The sequence below is a fragment of the Thermobia domestica genome, chromosome 7 (genome assembly GCF_964235325.1).
Source record: "Thermobia domestica chromosome 7, izTheDome1.hap1.1, whole genome shotgun sequence".
NCBI lineage: Eukaryota > Metazoa > Arthropoda > Insecta > Zygentoma > Lepismatidae > Thermobia > Thermobia domestica.
Window position 1 is genome coordinate 52933413 of NC_137460.1, and position 24970 is coordinate 52958382.

General features: G+C 37.3%; 1 protein-coding gene across 1 annotated transcript in view; it reads right to left on the bottom strand.

The window, feature by feature from the left end:
* Nucleotides 1–24970, bottom strand: part of LOC145689186 (uncharacterized) — a 142920-nt gene that overhangs the window by 108783 nt on the left and 9167 nt on the right. The window contains exons 2-3 of the mRNA XM_081763319.1: nt 22631–23111; nt 9608–10964 (exon numbers count right to left, since the gene is read on the bottom strand). Of these exons, the coding sequence (XP_081619445.1) occupies nt 9608–10964; nt 22631–22926 (1653 nt within the window). The 5' untranslated portion in view covers nt 22927–23111. The remainder of the gene's footprint in view (nt 1–9607; nt 10965–22630; nt 23112–24970) is intronic.

The following is a 24970-nucleotide window of genomic DNA, read 5'->3' on the forward strand; positions in this document are numbered from 1 at the left end:
ATTGAACCCGAGTCTTCCACGACAAAGACGCGTACACTAGCCACGGAGTTCACACACACACACACAGAATCAGAGTCCTCACACACCAAGGGTAAAAGCTGTGCCACTGAGTCACAGCAGCCACGAGGCTAGGTCGAGTCCACTTTACGTTCATAGTTTCTTAGTACATAAATGTTACGATTATGAAATAGATTTTCCTTAATGAGCTGCATATAAACAAAAGCTTTCGAAATGTATTAAACAATTAGCTCGATTTGAGTGTGAACTTAAAGTTATATCAGAGTGTAAATACGGATATGCACCAAAGCTCGAAAACTTAATACACTATTTCTCCTATATAGTCAGCATGTACCAAGCAATCGTTCAGCTTTCATTTGAGAGGATGGAAATCGAAGGCTCCTGAACACCTATGTTACTAATGTGCGGAATGTATTTATCTTACAGTGAACTGCTTCGATGCCAAGTGGCCTAACTCCAAAATTGAAATTTTCCAGGAGTGAAAGTTAAAGTTCAATATCTCATGAACAATTCATATTTCTTTTATGTTGGGAACCAAAACCATAACTACTGTATGTAGTTCATTGTTTTATAATTTAGTGTTTACAAAAATCCTTTAAAAAATACCTATTCACAGAAGTGAAAGGTACTTATCTGTACTAGTTCTTGGCATCCAAGCAGTCCATTTACTGTAATACTAGCTTAATATACCCATTCTTAGCATGGGGGCTGTATTTGGTAGTCAACACTTGTGGAAGTATCACCATTCATTTCAGCGACCGCGAAAACTATGGATTTGACACTAGTATCAATCAATATGGGCTATTTATACATGTCTCGGTATTCCTCACCCGCTGACACCCGGCCCGCGTACAGTGGTAGCTGAATTTGCAAGTCATCGCTGATGGAAGTGTCACCATTGATCTCAGCGACCGTGAAAACTATGGATTTGACACTAATGTCGATCAATTTGGATTACTTTTACTACATGTCTCGGTAAACGCGCCCCTGAGACCCCCCTGGTTACAATTTTGACAAAAACGCTTTGCCTTAGACTGGGACCTGAACCAAGGTATCCGTGACCAAAATTTGGTAACTCTCGGTCAACTTGTCTGGTCCTCAGGTCGGTCCCAGTAAACGTCCCCTCCGAGACCCCCCTGGTTCGAAATTTAAAAATAAACGCTTCGTCTTGATCTGGGGCTTGGACCAAGGTACCCGTGACCAAATTTTGGGAACTCTCGGTCCACTCGTCTGGTCCCCAGGTCGCACACAAACAGACAGACAAACTCACAAACAAACTCTTTATTTTATTTATATTAGATAATATATACTATGTAAAATAGTCTCGTATCACAATATGTGATGTACAACAAATGTTTCATTATATATTATCCGTAGCTCTTGATATGCTGCAACATATTAAAGCCTCAAAATAGTTGGGCAAGCGAATAATCCAGAAGTTACGTAACCCTATTGCGTTCATGGGAACAAAAACAATAATTATAACTATGCTAAATTACTATAGACTATCAACTGCTCATTCAGAGAATTTATGAAGTTCACTTTATCGCAATAGTTTTATACAAACTAGATTTAAACTACGGATAATAGTTTTATACAAACTAGATAATCAATTATTATTATTATCATTATATTTGCAGTACAACCAAATACAACAACATTAACTATTAGTTCTAATTAACTGAATTGAACTGAAAATTAAATCTTGATCTTTAAAGATTAATTATCGTTCTGTACCTTTCTGAAGGAATAAAAGCTGGAATTGGTTTCAAGGCTGTTTCTGAGTGAATACTTTCTTCAAAATAATATTAAAAATTATAGAAAAATTTTCGAGACATTCGAGTCGAGTCGAGATTTTTAAGAGCCGTCTCGACTCGACTCGTGTCTCGACTCGAAAATTCGAGTCGAGAAATACGTTTGTCTCTACTCGTCTCGAATTTTACAAAGTGTGTCTCGACTCGAATCTCGACTCGAATTCGAGTCGAGTCGAGTCGAGATTCGAGACATGTCTCGACTCGAGCGCATCCCTAATGACCTCAACTATTATAAAAAGTACATACTCAATAATGTCTTGTAATTCACAATATCTGCGTTCTTTTCTCTGTTGAATCAAATATTAACAGAACTTTCTTTCCACAATAATAAATAATAAATTTTTGTTTTTATTATTCCGTCAATTACTGTCTGTTCGAAATGACAGGTTAAAGAAGCAGTAGAAAATTGTTTTTGAAATAACATGTTTGACACTGCAAGGATGCGATGACGAAAAATTATGATAAAAAATGTCCACGCTGTTACAGAACGGCACTATGCTTTTCGAAGCTTGAAATCTCTCTGACTAGAAATTTTGAAAAATCGCTAACTTTTCTAGAAATTTCAAATTCCCTGACTCTTCCAGGATATCTCGCTCACTTCGCCAACATGTATTGCAAATAATACAAATCTCCTCATAAAAAGAGTAACCTAAAGCTTCCTGTAGTTTATTTTTAACTCTGATTCTTCTTTTTCTCATTTCATTTTGTTTCATCCTTCCTTAATTTTTTCATTTCTGGCCTCGAAGGGGGGGGGGGTCCGGCCCCCCTTTGCTACGTGCCTGCTATCATGTACCTGACGGGAGGAATTCCCGTGGAAAATGTATAAAGAAGTAATGTGAAATTCAAATTTTAAAAAATTCCCTTTTTCGGAAATTTATCTCCTCAGGTACATGACAGCGCAACCAGGGCTGTGCCGCGGGGCGACGGCCTCGGGCGCCGAAGTAAGGGGGAGAAAAAATCGGGTGAAAAAGGGGTAAAAGGAAGGAAAAATTACTTGGAATAAATGTATGGGGGCGCCGTCGTATACTTTCGCCCCGGGCGCTGATTTTCCACGGCACGGCACTGAGCGCAACGGCAGTGGTACCGTTGGAAACGTATCATTACGAACAAAATGAGGTAAGAACCATGATCCTACGACAAATAGGGATGACATCGTAGCTGTTTTACTAAACACTGACTAAAAATGTGTAATAGGAGAAAAATTCAAAAATTTTTTGAAAAATCTCTATTTGCCCTAGGATCATAATTTGTACCTCGTTTTGTTCCTCGCAGGTTTTAAACGGTACCACACACATGTTCCTATCATGTACCGAAGGGAGGAGTTCCCAAAAAAAGGAAAAAAATCCCCTTTTTCCACTTTGGGCGGGATACTCCCGGTTCTGATACATAATAGAGAAATTTGAGTAGCACAGTTGGAAACATTCCTTCATTACGAACACAATGTGGTACGGACCATGATCCTAGGATTAATAGCGATGTGTCAGGACTTAAAAAAAAAAAAAAAAAAAAAGCTCTAAAATTTACCCTTTTATTTTTTTCCTTTGTCCATGTTTGTGACGTCACTGCCCCCAGGCATTGCACGCGTGACTGCAAAATGCCCAAGAAACATATTCTTTGATGCTTCTCAGCTTGAATGAATTTTAAAATAAAAAAAAAAAAAAAAGAAAAACGGTGTGAAAAGCTTTACTAGAGATTTATAAAGCAAATTCTGAAGGTCGACGCCATGATACAGATTTGTACCAAAAGTTCCCAAAGGGTCTGTGGTATGAAATGAAACGAAATGAACTCAATTTTTGATAGTAATATGTTTGCCCCTTTACTCACTTTTTTGGTTCTGCAGCACCATTCTTCTCTTATGATGCCAAACCCAAATTTGAATTAAATTTGAGAAAGAATTTGGATGTACAAACTTTTACAACTTCAACTGAACTTCCTCTCCGTATGCTTATGTTTCTTTGGTTTCTATTGATATTGAGAGAAGTTTCTCTGCATACAAAGAACTTCTGAGTTCCAAGCGACAGAATCTTACGGTCGGGAACATAGAAATACAAGTTCCTTGGAATGCAATAATCTACTTAATAATAATAATAATAATAATAATAATAATAATAATAATAATAATAATAATAATAATAATAATAATGAAGAATGTTCATGTCATTGTTCTGCACCTAAAAATGAATTTTATCTGCACCTTTCTTTCTCTTTTCCGGCTGTAACTTTGCATCTTAAAATCCAGTCCAGGGAAAGTTAAATATTAGTTTAAATTGTGCAATCATATAACAATTTGATTTTTGTTCATGCATCTTTCATTAAGAATGGAACGTTTTCCGGGAAAATCGTGAATAAACGGAACGTTTTCCGTTTTACGTCACTGGCAAAAATAAACACGTAAATTTTCGTTGCTAACAATGTATGTAGGTGACATACGATTCTTGTTTCAACATAGTGAGATGTGTTAAAAATATGCACTGTGAAATATAAAATGTATTTTGTGTACTACTATTACTATTATACGTAACTTCGTTTATTAATTATCTAAACTTCGGTATAATTACACTGGATGTTTTGTATAAGACAGTTATGAGAAGCCTCATGAAATTTGTAATGTTGAAATAACCACTATTGACGACGAATAGTCTAAAAATAGTATCCCAGGAACAAGAACGTAACTAAACAGACATTTAGAAAAGTTAAATTTAAAATGCAGTATTTCAATTGATAATTTGTTTTTCAAGTTCTTTGTTTCCCAGGAGGAGGACACCTTTTATCAGCATGCCATGCTCTAGGATTTCACAGAATCCGGCAACGCATGTAGCAGTGAGGCATAGTATATGCTGGTAGTTGTGGTAACCTTTGCCTGGAAAGCAAGCAGTAATACCTCATGCTGATCCCAAATAAAATGATCATCACCATTTTGGTCGCTCAGAGCTGAACACAGACTTCCTTTGGCGGTGCTACGTCGGTGCATTGTCATTAGTTTGACTTGGTTCTCTCTGGTTTCCTTCACTCCCACTTGGCGAAGGCAGGAATGGCATGTCCTACGTAGAAGCCCAGGTCCAGTTCCTTCCGAAATCCTAGACGCAACTAAAAGACCGATGTGACGCCAGAGTTCGAGGTTCGAACTCTTCCTCGAGTCATTCTTTTCCATAAATGCATAAAGAAAGAAAGAAAGAAATAGCAATATATACTTCGCTTTAATAACTCGAAACGATATTACGACCATTGCCGTACGAATTGCTACAATGACAAGCTAATGTTATAAGCTTTCTACAAAGTTAAATATATAAACCTTGGAAACGAATTGCTACAATGACAAGCTAATGGTATAAGCTTTCTACAAAGTTAAATATATAAACCTTGGAAAGTCGTAACAAAATAACACATTTTGCAATGTAGCACTGACAAAAGCTTGCGAAAAATGCAAACAGAGCGTGGTATGCTGACAAATGGTGTCCGCCTCCTGGAAAACAATGCACCCGTTCACTGTTCGAATGTTGGCCCTACAGATGCACGATCCTAGGATGAAATCCGTCATAGATCGCGTTTTCTCTTGACTGAACACCATCTTTATAGCACCTCTTCCCAACCATGCAGTAATTTCCTCGAGGTAAGTATTTCTGCGATGAAGTGCAATAATGGATTTTGCACCACTACACCTTACTTCACGTTCGGACCTATAACAAAGCAACGGTGCAGAGTTACGAGCTGTACGTTGCCACATGACCTACATAGGTATGCGGGAATACACATGTAAAATTGCATTGCTCTATGATATGTGAAAGTGGGTCGGCGTGAAATTTCCTTGCGCACTTTTCGTTAGCTGGCAAATTTCAAAGAAACCATACATGTGTAAATTACTCAGAAACTATTGATTTCCGACACCTAATTCATACAGATGACAATGTTCCAAAGCACAAATAGAATATCCCCTTTGAAGGAATGCATCGAATATCGTGTGTTCTAAAAATTGCGCCCACGGACCACAGAGCACTATTCTACAGGTTAAAATAAGGCGAAAATGTCATATGATGGAATGCTCTCTGGGGCCTCCTTCAGCCGCTATGGGGAATAAAAATTTCACTATGTGGCAACATCGCATATTAACTTGGAAGCATTAGCATTGCTCTACAAATCCATCAAACAGTTACACTGACTGTTAGTGTAATAAGTGGTGCTAGTCTGTCATCTGGCAAGAATCGATGTAATTATTTGATGGATTGGTATATCTAATCTGTGGCTCTTTATCTGCGATGTTGCTACATAGTGCAATTCGCGTCTCCAGACGAGTACCTGAAAGGTATACAATTATATATATATATATATATATATATATATATATATATATATATATATATATATAGTAGGAAGTCGAAAATCCGAACTAATTCGGACCACAGGTAGTTCGGATTTTCAAAAATGACCAAGAAAATGCCATTTAGGTTAAATACACTGTACAGTATGTTCTTTTATCGATACAGTGGTTGTACAGTAATTACAACACTGTACAGTACGCTCTTTTATCGACACAGTGGTTGTACAGTAATTACAACACTGTACGTAAGGTTACTTACATTTAATTTTTCTGAAGAACCTGCTCGTATACTAAATTACAGTGTTCTTGTAACTCACACTTAAAACTTAACTTGTACAGGCCTGAGGGAAAATAAAAACATGCACGACAAACAATTGCATATATTTTGTAAAAACACTGACTTCACACAACGCCGAAGGACAACCCTATTGTTTGTGTATCGCAAGTGCTAAGACAAAATGTAAAAAGCTTCTTTTGACGCTTCGGATTTTTGACGTTCGGATTATCGACTCCTAATGTATATACAAACGAAAAGGACCAATAAATCTGCACTTTCCAGGTAATAGTTTTAATACTGACAATGTTTTGGTATTCCTACATTGTGATATATAATATTTTAACAGCATTTTGTTTACTTAGGAGAGAAATCAGTTTCAGCCTCCGCAGTGCAAATTTCTGGATATTAATATTCAATATGGTTATAGGATATATTCATAAATGTCCAAATTCCGAACACTTGGTTTGATTTTCGAACCACTTCGTAGCAAAGTACACGCTCTCGAACAGAGGTCGTCCTGACCAGCAATTTGTTTGGGAGTTTTTTTATATATATCATTTTGGTCAGCATACGAGCGTATAACTGATTCCTCACAGAACCAAAGCGGAGTCCTCTTACGTTTCTTCATTGGACCAAAAGTATGAAAATCACATGGACTCGCAGGGTGATAGAGCAGTTCCCGAATCCAGTAGGTAATATGTTTTTTTGGCTACACTAGGATGAACATTATTGTGGAACAAAACGATGCCTGTTACCCACAACGAGTGGCTTATACTGTGTCCTCAATGACGAAGTGTTGCATAGTAGGTATTTGCGTTAATCGTGGTTTTATTTTGAAGAAACTTTACTAGCACGAGGCCACGGTCATCGAAGAATACAGTCATCATAACCTTACCGGTTGATATTATTGCCAGAATTTTCTTTGGTTTTGGTAAATTGCGAACTTCCACTACACAGTCCCATTTTGTTTCCGGTTGCTAATGTGAGTATATGGATTTATTTCCAACAATACTGCAAATGAAATCCTCGTCCTCATCCTCATGTCGCATCACTTCGACAAATCTTCCATGGTCACATATGTAGCACCTCCATTGTTCAGCAACACATTATATTGCACCTGGGAGAAGAAAGAGAAAGTAATTCGTCGATGGTCCCTCGCCACCTAGGAGAAACTGAGCATGCGCTGATGTCCCATCACCTCCCATACAACTGTGAGTATACGTAGCACATGAAGTACTTGTCTTACGTATCACGTGTTTCGAGGTATTTTGCAATGGATCTTTACATTTAAGGGCACCTTATACTTTGTTCCAATCACATGAATTACCTTTATGATGATATACACATTAACATAATCATGATTGGCATTTATTTATAGGATAACATAAAACTTTGAAGTTAAGAAGAATGAACTTGCTAACGCACATATGTTCACATGAAAAATCAAGTGGCAAACTCCTTTGGAATATTCTAAACAAAGACATACCATATGTTTCGAAATGTATAAAGAAAATATAGGAGGATACGTAAGTCCTCATTCAGTCACAATATTTTTATGGAATCTCCTTCACATAAAATTTCTAGAGCTTAAATACTAATGGAAATGTCATTATGAAAGAATACACTATATTTATATAAATATTTCTTTTATTAGCTGCGAATATGCACAATTTTCTTACGGATCAAATAGTATATCTCGCTTGTACAACGGCGAGTCAATTTTTATCATCATATACAATATATTTACTGAATTACTATTTTTGTTATACAGAGGTTGTTTCCGATCTATGGTGACAATTTCAACCTCTACTTACGTTAAGAGAAACCATGTCGCCACCATCGAGAGTGCTGTATTTGGTGTCCCTGCACCTGAGCAATTGCACGACAGCAAAGTTTCCACTGTAGGAGACTGGTATGCAGTGTAGTCATGTCAAGCCGCAATCACTCCTTCCTAACAGGCTTTCCATAGCCCTTCAACGATACGTAGTCTCCTGTGAGACAAGATTCGTCTCAGGAGGCCGAAGGTGCAAAAGTCCATCGGTGACGCATCAGGGGACTTCACTGGAATGTCTGTGAATGGAACGGCACGAATTCCAGTTCCTACTACCGTTTGCTGGAGGAAGAGGCGGGTTAAGCGAGTGTGTGACTTCACGCTTTGTCTTTATGTTCCCACACACGATTCTTGTCCTTCTGTAGAGATGGGGATGGTAATAAACGGGTGTCAGGGCGTTAGCCTGATAATATTCCGAATTCACGTTCGTATTTTCGGCTACACGATGTATGGTCAGCTTTCCCTGATACGAGTATCCAGCAATGAGCATAAAATCTGTGCCAAAACCTTCCCTGCATTCAGTGAACCATCTTTGAAAGTTCTTCGCATCTGTCGATCGATAAAACATTGCACGTGCCCTATGACAGTCATCCAGATAAACATATGCCTCGTCCAGTGTTACAACAAACTTCAACTTTTCACCGACCAGGTACCGGCCATACAGCTTTCGACAGCTGGTGCGACGTTCCTGGATGCATTTTTGCTAAGAGCTTATGAACATGCTCCTTCCATCGCTTTACCAACCTTAAATCGCGCTGAATGATGGTGTTCATTGTCTTCAGTAATGTCTGTAGCGAGTTCGCGATACTCGCTCTGTGTGGGTGGATTCTCGAGCCAGAGCCCCGAATTCTAGCTCGTGCACGGCTCGTTGGAGGCCGGGGGTTGACCTGTTTCTGCCTTACAGGAATCATTTCACGCCTCGCCTAACCTGCCCCTTTCAACACCCATGATATGCCATTTTGGACACAGTGAATGCACGCACTTTGTACAGTTTGATAATGGCACTATAACTGTAGTTCACGTCGGAAGGGGCCCTCCCAATAAACACTTATTTTCGGCGGTATTTGTCCCGTTATGCACCTACCACACCTGTCACGCACAGTCAATTGTCCAAGGTGCCCACACGACTGGCAGCTTCCTTCTCTTCCTGCTTGATGGTGCTGCACAAAGTGTGCAATTTCGTCACAATAGATCGAACACCACCTCTGTATTTAAGATTGTAATAAATAATTTTATAAATTACTTTCCATTCTGAGTTAAGAGAAATTTAAATTATTTACAAACAATTTATGTACATGAGAATAATTCAATTTTCTTTTCTTATTACGGTTAATTATAATAAACAACTATACTTGATTTTTATGACAAAACGATATATGCCTAGTCATCTGACCTTTCTGTGCAAAAGGTTTATCACAGAATTGACACTTATACGGGGTCTCTCCTGTATGCACTCTCAGATGTTTAATAAAGTACGTTTTTCCTCCAAACGTCTTTCCACATATTGTACAATAAGGTTTGTCTGTACTATGAACTTCACCATGCTTCAACAGAGATGCTTTCTGAGCAAATGCTTTTCCACAAATTTCACATGCATACGGTTTCTCGCCTGTATGAATCCTCACATGATTCACAAGAGTGGTTCTGTCTGCAAAACATGCCCCACATACAGTACACATAAAAGGCTTCTCTCCCGTATGCATACGAGAATGTTTATCCAAATGACCTTTATTGGTGAAAGCCTTTCCGCATACATCACATATATAAGGTCTTTCACCCGTATGGACCTTGATGTGGCGACTTAAGTGAGATCGTTCAACAAAGGTCTTCCCGCAGTAACTACACGCATGTGGTTTCTCACCCAAATGACGACGTATGTGCACCATTAAATCACCTCTTTTCGCAAATGCTTTCGGACACAATGTACATTCATGTGGCCGCTCGCCTGTGTGAATACGCATATGTTCAACCAAATGAGGGTTTACTGAAAATGCTCGACCACATACATCACAAACATAGGGACGTTCTCCCGTATGCAAACGCAAATGTTTATTAAGAGAACCATGTCCTGCAAAACTTTTTCCACATTCTCCACATTTGTACGGTTTTTCTCCTGTGTGTGTGCGCATGTGTTCTTTGAGAATGCCACTATGCGCAAAATCCTTGGTACAAATTTCACAATGATACGGCCGCTCGCCAGTATGAATCCTAGAATGAGATACAAGATTACTTTTGCCTGCAAATCCTTTGCCACAGAAAGTGCAAATAAATGGCTTGTCCCCTTTATGTCGCTTTACATGACGCACTAAATGTTTTCGATCTACGAATGATTTTTGACATACGGTACATGAAAACGGCTTTTCTCCAGTATGGCGTCGCATATGAATCTTCAAATCTCCTTTCCTTGTGAAACCTTTCTCACAAACATCACACTTATGAGGGCGTTCACCAGTGTGGATTAAATTATGTTCCTTTAGGTGCCATTTGTTTTTGAAAATTTTACCGCACGTATCACATGATGCTGACTTGCCATCGACTGCACTCTCCTCAGGTTGGTTAGAACTTTTTACTACTTTTTTTACAATATCCAAAATAGCTTGAGGAAGTGTACAGCCATCTTCATTTTGCGAGGAGTTTTCACCACATTCTTCACTTACATTGTTCACATTGTTGTAAGTCTTTGAACTCTTCGTGACGCTATCACCACATCTACAACGAAACAACAGGTTTAAAATACCATCTTAATAACGTACGGAAGGATGCCCAATACAGGGCTGAAATCAATTTAGAAGTCTTATTTATAACATACACTGAAAACCAGTATAAGATGATTCATGTATATAGTATGTTAACGAAAATGTCTATCCACGTCTTTTTAAAAGCCATATTCCCCTTTATAGAGGAATTTTAATATTCTGGGTCAACAAAGATTTCCACGAGCTAAACGAAATTAATATTTATTTCATTTACTCCCATCCATGGGTAAGAATTCAGATGTAAATTGATGAGTCGCCAGATATAATTTAAAAAAAAAAAAATCAGGACAGTGCCTTTGATGATCTCACAATTAAAAGCCTATAATGAAACCTATAATAGTTTTACATGACTACAGACATTAATATTACATCGTATTTTCTTCATTTGGTCCTTTAACTACTACTTTCTTTTTCGTCAGGGTAATTTAGACTCTTGCTCATTGAAGTAATTTTGTACATTATTAAAATATGGAAAATGATGCTAAATACATGAAGAAAAAAGGAAACCAGTACATAATAAGAGAAGGAGAAAAAAAGACATTGTACAAACAAGAATAGAAAGTACTAGCTACCTGCCTCTAACAGAGTCTCTAGATCAACTGACGTAATTTCTTACGTTATCCTGCATTACTAATAACACTCAAATGTCTACATTTTACGAGAACTTGTAATAAATGTAAATGCATTATTACAAAAAAATTGGTTTGAAGTTAAAACAATCTAAGTTCACCATTTTTCCTTTTTACCATTACCAATGAGGTAACTCAATCTACACATGATAGATTTTTTTTTTTTTTTTTTTTGCACAATGTTTGCTTTACATAGTATACTATCTTCATTTTACTTGCTCCGACAAAGCATAAAGGGTACCTCCTATAGTTTACGAAAAAACAGAATCACTTCTCTTAAGGGTATAGATACCTTCCACCCCACTACAGGTCTCGGATTAGTTTGAAAAACAGCCCCAAACTCAGTGATAACCTGTCGTTTGTAAAATTATAGTTGTTCTGAATTTGTTTAAACTGGTGACATTTCTTTCATAGAATTAAATTTTAACAAGAATTATTCTCTCTACCTTAGAAGTAAACTTGCAACCTAATATTGGAATAATATTTTCCTTTAATATTACCAATGGCGGAGTAAATGTTTATTCTTAAAAATTGATTGATCTCCATAGATATCTATCCGTTTACCACTATAAGGTAAAGAATCTGCATTATGTAGAATTAAAGGATATGGTGATATCTCTTCGTTTGGAAACCACTGTTTCTCATGATTGGCACTCACCACTGAAGTAGCCGCTTCAGAATTAAATAATAATAATAAAAATCATTCCACATTATCAGATAAAATCTGTACTCTTATCGTTTGCGAAAGATTTTTTACTTCGTAGATTCGTAAAAGTAAAAAGTATTCCTCTATTTAAAGGAATTTTATACTGAAATAAATTTGATTCCAATTACGAAGTATATTTTTATTCTATACAGACCATATACGGAACAAATATAGAAATAAATTCGTCTATCCAGCACAGACTATAATGTCATAAGCTTCTTCGACATATTCAGTATCCAATACAATAATTAAGCATTTCTTACCAACAATAGTCTCGATTTTAAAAACTGAATCTCAACTTCAAACAAAACAAGTGTCGATCATAAATCATTTAGACTTATGACACTGTGTCGTGGATGGCCAGATTCCCACATAGGCTTAAGCTTTTTCCACGTATTCTCCATCAGAAGCTTACACTGTGCCAGCCTTCTAGTAGCATTATATGGCCGCAGGTATCGTTCTTTATAGCATAAATTACAAAAATCATATGCACTTACGATACCGTGTCGTGAATGGCAAGACTCGTAGATGAGGCTTAAGCCTTTCCCAAGTATTCTCCCTGAAGAATTATGCATTACTACACCCCTTTGGTAACATTATATGGATGCACGTATAATTCTTCTGAGCCTGACGTTCCCGTATCAGACAGTTATTTGCACGGTGTCATTGTCCAAAAATCGGATACCACATAGAAGGCGTAGTCGCTAGGTACGAGGTGTACAGAGTACGAAGGAAGTGCCAAAACAGTGGTCTCAGCTTCTGAGTGTGTTAGCTTGGATGCGGACGAGCATTATCACGGAGCAACAGGAAGTTTTTCACTCACTTTTTCTTGTGACATTGCTGTACTTGGAGACACAATTTCCGTACAGAAGCACAATATACATCGCTGTTGATATTCATACTCAGCAAGAGCCAATCCACCATCAGGATGTCATTTTAGTTCCAGAAGACAATTGCTATTTGCTTTTTTAACAGGTACGGATCGTAACGATGAAATTAAGATTCATCACCAGTCACCAACCGCGCAAAGAACCCGTCCGAATCAACATCATACAGTCCCAGCAGTTCACATCTCTCCACAATGATTCTTTCTATTTCTATGTCAAAGGTGGTGGAATCCAATGTGCACAGATTTTTGACAATTTCAGATCGTCAGGCAACGTGTGTTACTTAAGACAAGTTTCACACTCAAATTCATCAAACACGACACGCTTGTTTTAGTCATTAGGTTTAAAAAGACATGCAATGTTCGTGTAAGTCCCGGAGCAGATGGGTGACCCTGCTCTTGCTATTCTCAACAGTTTGTTTCCCACGTTTAAATATATATTCAGTCAATTGAACATTGTCATACTGTGCGCAATTTGTTATAAATATCTGTGGGCATGTTGCCTTCTTTTCATAAGAAACAACCAGTCCAATTTTGCCTTTGAAAATCATTCACCATGATCTGTCATTGATGACAAACAGGTTGCACATCAGATGACATGCTACTTACACTACTTCTGACATCTATCGTCTCACGCAACACTATTCCCTCTTCAAGACCGCAACTCTTTTAGATCATTATATTATCGATGGTTTTCCACTTACAGGGTTCGAATACCACATCCACTCTAAATCATTTTAAGTTACATTGATGTCAATCTTCTTCGCTTAAACTTGTATATCTGCTGAAAAATCTTACGAGGTCTCTGTCAATTATCGTACTTACAATGAAACTATTTTACATAGTTGTATATTTGCAGCGTTAAGGTTCTTCATCAATTTATATTACATCCTTTTTCAACAGCGACGCTATATTAGACGAATTTAAATTGGGATCTGAACTACTGTAGTCGATACGATGATCTGCCACCGGGGAATCGAACCCGAAACCTCGTGCATCAAAAAGATACGATCTAGTCACTAGACTTTTTGTCATGTAATTATTGGCTCTTTCTTCGAGGTTGGGTCTGTGCGTAAAGGATGTGTGTATGTCACCACTACAAGACAAACAACAATTAGTAATGCTAATTAACAGTTGTTTTCTTACATATTTAGTACATATTTCTTTTAGCGAAATAAAAACTGTCAATTACTGACAATGAACGACATATTTTTTTAATGCTACAGAAGTTCGTTTTCTTGACTTTCTCGAAAACTTTACATGAAAATTCACTCTCTAGTCACGGGCGTCATTTGGTGGGGGCAGAGAGGAGCAACAGCCCCCCTGAGTTTGAGGTTTATATAGATTTTATCAATAGAATAGTAGAAAATCAATGAAAAACGCGAAATTTTACTTATATCAAGACGTCTTCCCCCCAAGCAAAATCTGAAATGACGCTCCTGGCTCTAGTATATTATTTTGTTCAGCTCAATGTGGTCAATCGAGACTAATATCTATGAAAAAATTGAGATATAATATTGAAGATTAGAGATATAAACCGGAAAAAGTAACCAGTTGAGAATGTTCCAAGAGCACTGACAGAATTGTCTATTGGGGCCAACTTTACTCTGAACAGATGGATTTTACGTCAATTACAGCCAGATACGTTGAAGTACAGATTGTATACGCATTCTGAGCTGCTACCTGCAGTAGTATAGTGGTACAGATTGCAGACAACGTCAGATCGGAGCTCTATCCACTTACAAACTGTGTTAAAAGTTATTTATTCCCGATATATTTGTAGATCACAATGTTAGCTCGCTTTTGTTATGTTTTCAATTACTACCACAGTGTAGAGTTAAGAGTAAATATTCTCAAATTCTTACATGCCAAAGAAACTGACAGCACAAACTCTTACACAAAATTAGACTTCGTCTGTATAGAACATATTTCTGTTCGCGAATGTTTGATTTGTAGTATTGCACCATGTCGAGAAGAATGACCAAAGAGCCTAGTACAAGCAGCGGATACATTTTTGACATTGCGTTCAACATCGACCGAATGACACGGATACATTGTTAGAATAATTTGTGTGCTTGATGAGAGAAAAACTGGTCTATTGACATAAACGACCTATTACCAAACTGTTGTTATTAGATCCTTAGACCAAGCCCATTACTTTGTTTCTATCTTTTCCAAGCTCTCTGATTAATGTTTCTGAGCCCTTAACGAAAGATCTAAGTTGTGATCAACTGTATTTACTACGAATAAGCGTATTAATTAAGCACGGGGCGTAAAATTCAGATCATAGTATTCTGCAATACTTGAAAACTGCACAACCAGGTGCTTTAAGCCATGCACGATGGCTAACTAAAGCTAACCGAGGAAGTGAAACGTTTGGTACGATTCGTACTAAACTTCTATGCTCCTATATGGTTCTATATTCCATCCATATTGTCAAGATGTGCAAAGAATTATTAGTTTATGGTATCACTGTATCAAATACTTCCTCCTGAGGAGAAGTCATAATTCTCCCATGTTCTCTTAAATAACTCCTATTTCGTTCATCCTGAAAACCTATTGCTCGCTGATGTTGCTGATGAACAGGAAAGCATAAGAAAGTTTTCATGTCGTCACATTCTTCAAGCAAGAAAGAGGACTCCCAGCAGTGTGCAAATCCGCTGCTTTGATAAAAAGCAGCTAAAAATCAATCTCAATGCTACTACATAAATGGAACTAATACACTGGGAGAGTACTCCCATCTTCCCTCCACCTTTACGTGATGACATAAGCGATGATATTCTGGTGCGTAATCAAAACATTGCTCTAAAAATATAAAGTGAAAATGAAATGTTTTTGAGTTTTACGTCCCACGGTTATGCCGGTTAGGCTAAAGGAGACGGTGATGATGAGTAATTAATGAAATGGTGGAATGAAGAAAGTGGGAGGAAACGGGAAAACCCCGAGAAAACCCACGCACACGGTGTTTGTCTACCACAAAGTTCACTTGGCGGGAGCAGGGTTTGAACCCGAGACCCCTAGCACCAGAGGTGAACGCTCTACCATTGAGCCACCGCGGCCCACTCTAAAAATGTATCCGTGTCATTTGGTCGATATTGAACACAATGTCAAAGATGTATCCGCTGTTTATACTAAGGCCTTTGGTCATTCTTCTCGACATGGTGCAATACTACAAATCAAACGTTCTCGAACAGAAATATGTTCTATACAGACGAAGTCTAATATTGTATGAGAGTTTGTGCTGTCAGTTGCTTTAATATGTAAGAATTTAAGAATATTTACTCTTAACTCTACACTATGGTAGTAATTGAAAACACAACAAAAGCAAGGTAACATTGTGATGCACAAACAAATCTGGAATGAATTACTTTTAACACATTTTAGTTTGTAACTGGATAGAGCTCCGATCTGAAGTTGTCTGCAATCTGTATCATTATACTATTGCAGGTAGCAGTTCAGAATGCATATACAGTATGTATTCCATATCTGGCTATAATTGACGTAAAATCCACCTGTTCACTGTAAAGTTGGTCCCCAGACAGTGTCTGTAAAGTTGGTCCCATGTTCCGTTTAGGGATGGCCGGAGCCGGTTCCTGGTGAAACCGGTTTTCAGCTCTGAACGGATCTGGTTCCAGAACTGGGTTTTCGGATCCAGGCTGGAACTGGTTCAGGAACCGAATTTTTGGATTCATATCTGAAATCGGTTCTGAAAACCCGATCTCCAAGAACTGTTTTTTTGCGGAACCGGAACTTTGTAGCCGTCTCTACGCTAAACTCGAGCTGCTGGCAGGCTGAGAGCATTGTGCTAGATGAAGTGGTGGAATCGATAGGCAGGCGGCGGCCGCTTGTCTCATTTGGCTAAACAAACTGTGTAACTGGCAAACTCATTGGCTAAACAGGCAAACTGGTAAACTCATTTAACTGAACACCCGCTGGTGGACCGAAATATTTTTCTGGGGGGCACAAGCAGGTCTGGGCGAGGGGAAAGGGCCGAAGCGCGTGGTCCTCTTTGCAGTGTTTTGAAGGTCACCTTTGTGCCTCCTTTACGGTCTTTGGGGGGTTTTGGATCCAGGTCCTAAGATCCAGTTCCGGATCCAGGTCTGGAACCGGATCTCCAAGAACCGGTTTCCCGCGGAATCAGAACTTTCTGGCTAACCCTAGTTCCGTTACCCCACAAAAATGATGTTACCCGAATTCAACCCACCCTATATATATCGGGTGTTCCAAGATAAGTGTTACAACTCTTGGGAAGTGACTCCTGCCACTGAGACAAGAAAAAAAGTTTTCTTAAACTTTCGGCTATCGGACATAGTTTCGGATCTACAAGGTGCCGAAAGCGTGGGAAAATGACTTTCGGACGCCAATAGTTCGGAAACTATCCAACGTAAAGAGGGCGGGTAAAAAATTCACTGAAGAAGTCATACCTGCTGTATTGAATTTTGCATGTTTCACAATGCTACCATGCATGCGCAAGGGATTCTCGAAAGGGACATAGGGAGTTCCGGATAATCTGCCAAATGAAAATTGGTCTAAATGGGTTTCTAAATGGGAATTGATAGGGTTTCTAACAGGTAACAATAATTCGTTTGTATTAAGTCGATATCTGGAACAAATACAAAATGGCGGACACCTTCATGCCTGTTGTGTGTGGTTGCATAATCGCCACGTACGGATGCTGGCCAACAGTGACGTTCTGAGTATTAAGTGTAGCGAATTTGTACTCAAATGCTCTAAAAAGACTTCTGGAGTGTCGGTAGAGCACAACCGATGAAGCAGGGTGATTCACATGTGTGGAAACAATTAACAAAAAATGCCCAGAAATGCACTCATACTCAGTAAACGTGAGTTCAAAGCGTCGGAAATGTAAGGATTAGCGTCAAGAACATGAAAGCCATTGCCAATTCACCAACAATATTCCCTCAAACTGATACAATATGATGTGCACGGTTGCATACCAATAAGGAGGCAACAACTGAGGACAAGTTGAAATTGTGCAAGGGGACTCAGTAAGAAAATGGGTAAACTAAATAAATGTCAGTATTGGGATCGCATAATCGATATTGAAATGTGGTCAATGTGTGTGTTGATATCGACATGTAGCTAATGGACAAATGTCAACATGTCCCACTACTGGCTGGGACACCGTTCTGCTTTGCAGGCCACACTAACAGATGCACATATACATGTTCGCTTAGAGTTCCCAAGGAAGTACGTCAACAAGTCACAAGACTTCTGGAACCGTGTAACTGGGACTGATAAGAAAGTGTTTAGTTTATACGAAGGAGGAAATTTGTTAAAACTTCTACGATATGTTGTTTTACGAAGGCATGCTCAAAATGGAGGGCTCAAAACTGAAAAATTCGCAAAATACCATGTCTCTATTACTTGCGGTTCCCGAGATATGGCTCCTTAAATCTCCCGAAATCGTAACATTTTTGGCCAATATCTCGGGAACGGTAAGAGTGACACGAAAACTTCCATCACTTTCTCAGATAGTTCTTGATGTTCTATCGAATGGAGGGCTCAAAATTGAAAAATTCAAAAACACACACACACAAACACAGACATAGAGAATTTAGTAACGAAGTTTTTAAGTTCGTGGAAAATAAATACAAACAAAATACAACAAGCAATACATGTGTACTATCTAACAGTTAAATAATTTTAGGAAGAACGCAAACTGAGATGTAAAACAATTTTATACATGTATGTACTTAAATATTGCATTGTGTGAGGCTGAAAGGTTAGCCAATAACAGCAGAAATAATAGAAACTACAGAAACAGCCGAACAAACGATATTTTTGAGTAAAGGAGCAAATTTGACATTTAAGAGGGAAAAACAAACAAAAAAGATCAAATAAAACGAACTGAGCAAGTCAATAAAAAAATAGAAGAAGCAAGACAAAAAGAAGGATATGACATTTTAAGGCGATGAACAAAGAAAGGCTACAAGTAACGCAGAGGAAAAGGCAGATCACAAATAAGCTGGATAAGAAGAAAAGAGGGTATTTGTCTAGATCTCTACGCGTTAAGTAAATAATAATAATCGATCAACTATCAACCAGATATTTACCATTCGCCAAATACTCGAAAAGAAGTGGAAATACAATACCCAGGTACATCAAATATTTATTGGTTTTAGAAAGGCTTACGACTCGGTTAGAAGAGAAACATTGTACAACGTTCTTACAGAATTTGGAATACCGAAAAAAACTAATTAGATTAATTAAGGTATGTTTCAATGAATCACAAAGTAAAGTCCGGTAGGAAAATTTTTGTCCATGAGCTTTCACGTCAAGAATGGCCTGATACAAGGAGATGCGTTGTCGCCATTATTACCTAGTTATTCAACTTTGTCCTGGAATACACTATAAGGAAAATCAGATTGCAACCAGGGCCTAGAGTTGAATGGTATACACCAGGTTATGGTGTATGTCGATGATGTAAATTTAAAAGGGAATGATAGAAGAACAACAGAAAGAAATGCAGAAGCCTTATTAAACGCTTGCAGATATAGGGGTTTGGAAGTAAATGCAGAGAAAACTAAGTACATGAAAGTCTGAATTGAGTTGATTTTGAGTTTAACGTCCCGTTCAGTAGCGAGGCTATATGAGATGTGGACCTACTGATTAACGTGGAATCCGAACTACACGAGCTCCCGCCGGGAATCGAACCCGGGTCTCCCACGCCAAAGGTGCGTACGCTAACCGCTTAGCCACGAAGGAGCTCTACATGGAAGTTTCTCGAGATCGAAATACGGGTAATTATGGATGCGTTAAAATATCAAATAATACTTTTGATAAAGTGGATATTTTCAAATATCTAGGATCAATATTACCTGACGAAAATCATATTCACGAAGAAATTAAATGTCGACTAAAAGCAGAGAACTCGTGTTATTATTCAGTTCAAAATCACTTGTCATAGCGAATTCTGTCGAGTAATTTGAAGCTTAAAATTTATAAAACAATAATCATGCCTGTTGTTCTGTATGGTTGCGAAAGAGGGTCGCTTACTCTGAGGGAAGAACATAGACTGAGACGAATATTCGGGCCCAAGAGGAACGGGAGAGGGGAATGGCGGAAACTTGGAACTACATAATTTATACGGTTCATCAAACATTGTTAGGGTCATCAAGTAGAGGAGACTCAGGCAGATCGTATAGCCAGGATGGAAGAAAGTACGAACGCTTTCGAAGTCTTAACTGAAAGATCAATCGGAAAACGACCATTAGGAAGACCTAGGCGCAGATGGGACGACAATATTAAGATGAATCTCGCAGAAATAGGAATACAATATAGAAATTGGATCTAGTTGGCTAAGGATAGAAGTCAGTGGAGAGCTTTTGTGAACGCGGCATCGAACCTTCGGGTTCCATAGGCTACAGAGTGAGTGAATTAGTTAGTTATTAAGTAAATAATAATAATAATAAAGAAATGATATACTGCAAAACGTATAGAAAACACACAATTATTCTAAAGAAGAAATTATTGTGATCAATAATCTAGCCGAGTAACATCTTACTGCACCAAATGCACTTTAATTTCAGTAAACTGTTTCAGCAATCTCACTTATATTCGTCAGTAGCTCAGAGAAAACTTACATAAGTTTTTATTTATTTAATTATTTTCACTTCTAAGAATTTCATTTTACACTTTCTATGTGCGTCCAATTAAAAATGATGAAGTTTAAACTCTCGTTAATATAAGTCCCTTGTACTCGAACAACTTTTTTTTTTTTTTTTTTTTTTTTTTTTTTTTTTTTTTTTTTTTTTTTTTTTACGGTCCGCAACTGCAAATACTTTGCATTAGAATTTCTTTTGTAATAACATATGTGATATACAGTATGGCCAAAAAGTAGGTATACACCCTGCATTGATCTAGTATAACATTTTAGTTTATGGGTTTATTTGCTTCGGCTGTTCAGAGCTTAAGATATAAGTAAAAAGACATTAAGAACAAATGATAAAGCAAGTAAGTCTATCTGATGGATAACAGTAAGAAATGATATAAAGTGCAATGAGCTGCTCCGTACGAAACTGTATACCTACTTTTGGGCCACTCTGTAGTTTTGTGTGATTATGAACTTACAAATAAAAAGTCTAAATAATAATAATAATAAATAAGTAAAAAAAAAAGTAATAATGCTAACAAAAACAAAAACAAAAAAAAAAAAAATAACTAATTGAGTACACAGCAGTTGATTTCCTCAGCAGTTAATGCTGGTGAAAATCATGAAGTTACTACAAGATTCAAACCTTGAAATTAAAACATCAACAAAGTATACATTGGTAAGTAGCAATTTCTTAATAGGAATTCCAAGTAAGTGGTAAGTTGAAAAAGCATGTAATCTTATCATTTGTTCATAACCACAACAGTAACATTACAAGTGTTTCTCTATGGTGAACACAATTTCAGGGCTCATAATGGTCTGGTCTCTTCTAAATAGCTGAAAAGTGACCACAAGTAGATGAAAAAGTAACCCAAAATCTCATCAAAAAGTAACTTCAACCTTGATGCCAAACTTGGGCATAAATTGAATTTTACATTTTGTTTTTTCGAACCAAAATAGGGCTGGCTGGATCATAGCTGAAATACGTAATATTTTAACATGTTAACATTAAAAATTATTTTACTTACTGTAAGTTTGTCAGCTGAAGATGGATTACTTGTGTTTAGAGATTCATTCTTAATTACATACTTCGCACGGTCCTAGAAAGAAGAATAGACAGAGAAGGGCTCTCAAACCCTCCTTCATAGCTTAAGCACCCACCACCCACCCACTGTGCTTTAGAAAGAATAAAGGTTGAAGTGAGAATAAAGTTGACTAGGTTCATATGTGGCAGCAAGTACTGTAGTTTTCAGAAGAGTAATAAGTAACAAGATTCTGCCTTTTCCAATTATTTTTATATTTTTCTTAGGAAACTGCCAATGCAAAATATAAATCAAACGAAAAAAACGACTTTATCCCCCAAAAAGTAACTTTTACTGACAAACTTGAAGAAAAGTAACTTTTAGTTACAAAAAAAAAAAAAAAAAAAAAAAAAAAAGTGAATCGCTATGAGCCCTGCATTTTTACAAAAGTAGTACGTATGTTGTTGCAAAAGGAATTTTGGTACAAAGTATTTAAATAGCAGATCGATTAAAGAAGAGTGGTTCGAGCACGAGGATTTGTATTAACAAGAATTTATATCTCATCAGCTTTCAATTGACCGTAGGAAAAAAAAAAATAATTTTGAGAAATTAAAAAAATCAAGCTTTCCTAGAGATACTGACAAAGACAACAGAGACTGCTAGAACAGTTTACTGTACTTAAAGTGCATTTGGACGCACTGAGTCATATCTTTTACAAATTATATAAATATACGTCAAAATATATCCTTAAATAAATAACTTACTCGGAGTTTTCATTGTCTGGTTCTGAAGACGTAGATCCACCGTCCTGACTTGTCTTTGTCACACTGTTTACGCTTGAAATTTTTTCTTCGTCCAGTTCGACTTTACCAACTGTATCGCATGAATTTTCTTCCTTAATTGTATCGTCTAACTCATATTCATCTTCCTCGACTTCTTCTTCAATTTCAACTTTTACGTACTCCTGAATAGGCAGTGGCTCGATGTCATCTTCAGGCACTGAAGATTCTGGTTTCTTGATAGAATAGTCCACAGCTTGATAATCCTGTATGTTGTCCATCCTAATATTCTACGTACTACGTCAAGTTTTATAAGCAATATGCCTAATGTTTAGCCTCAAGAATATTCATTACGTTCATCTGCATTTCCTTTTTCCATGTTCGATTGTTATAACGAACTTGCAAGTCTTGTGTGCACTACAATTCTCATGTCTCAATCTCTCCATTATTAGACACATGTGGAAACCTGAAAGAATTTTTTTTAAAAAAAAAATGTTTATTAGAGCACGTATAATTTCAATGAAATATAACGTATACTACACCTTGTAACATTTTTCCTATCAACAAAGGATGTAGGAACGCTAGTAATTTAAAGGAAGGGGGAATGCAAAGAAAATGTTCAGAAATTGTAGCAGGAAATGAAATACCTACTCTTCTAATGGGATAGGGGTTTTGTCTGACAATTTCCTCGTAAACAGCACTAACAATTTTGTTGCTATTTCCTAAATAAATATTTGATTAACAATCCAAAATATGAAATAAAATTATTTTCCTCAAAATTTTTTATAAAAGATAGTTTATTGCAGGAGTGAGAGTTTTGCCTGAATGATTCTCTTGAAAATGCTGTGCATGCAAGTTTTTTACATTTTCTAAGTAAATATTTTATTAACAACTCACATATGTCGAATTATTTTTATCGCTGAATTTTAGAAAGAGTTAGTTTATTGGAGGAGTGAATTCTGTTCCGATGAATTTCGTATTTAACATCCTTATGGAATACTACGATTATAAAGGAAAGAATCTATTATTAAAGAAACTACGGTGCAGTTGGCGGATGCACAAACGATTATGCGTGATCCAACCCTTACAGCGTTTGCACACGTCCCCAGCAATTCCGGCCCCGACACCGACAATACCGGAACAGGAACCGGGGCTGCGTTGCACACGCGGCCAGCAAAACCGGTGCCGGCGCTGCTTTGCACACACATTCCGGTAATGCCGGTGCCGAGAAGTAGTTTGTGTTTGAACGTGAAAGAGAGAACATGAGTCCAGCAATAAACAAATGATATCTTCTTGCCTTGCTGTACTTACGGCGAAGAAAGAGGAAACAAAGCAGCACTAGGAAGATTTGGTTCCATCCATTGTTGACAGTGCGTCATGTGGAAGTTTCGTTTCATACATTATATAAAAAGCTGCGGAAATATGATTCAAAATTTTCGGAAATATGGGGGAGGCTAAACAGAAGAGCGAAAAAACAAGGTTATTTGCTTTTTGTGTGTGTGGTTGTATACACACGAGGTATATGGCCTTCTTTTGGTTTCTTTCTCTTTATTTCACTTTTGTTGCCATAATTTTAACATCTCTTTAAATTTCTCAAAACTGAAACAGGCTAAGATCACCGTATTTAAAATAATAATAATAATAATAGGTTCTGAAAAGGCAGGATTGCGGTTGCCAATTAACTCAGTCCACAATCGTTCTATGGAACAAATGCCAGACTAGACACAGAATACATGAATATTTTTATTATGATCTATAGGATAAAGCAGCATGCAACTACAAGACTGGAAATTTTCTTGTTCTGTTTGTGCTTTTTCAGTTCTTTCTGTAGTTGTGGTTTAGTTTTTATTTACTTTATTTACAACCTGTGTTATGCTTGGGAATGCCTACTTCTTCGATTATGATGGAGATTTAAACCCTTGTTTTCCTATTATGAAGATTATTCATACCCTACATACTGGGTTGCATAATTAACAGGATAAACACTGGACAACTATTCTCGATTCATAATTTCTTCATATCTCCATATTGTTCATTTCCGTCATTTTTTTTTTTTTTAATTATTATTTTGACTTCATATATGCTACGACATATTCCCTATCAAAACGAATCCAACGACCCCCTTATTTAAATCGTTTAAGTAAGTTTCGGCTGTAGAAGATAACAAATAAATATACATACATACATCTGTGAAACTCATTTTCCGCGTCGCCGTAGTTGGGTAATTCAAACAAGATCCGAATTTCCCTTGCTGAGAATTTATGTAAGTAGCAAGCTGCTATATTTGTGGTACCTCACAGCCATTTTGATTATTTCATTCTTCAT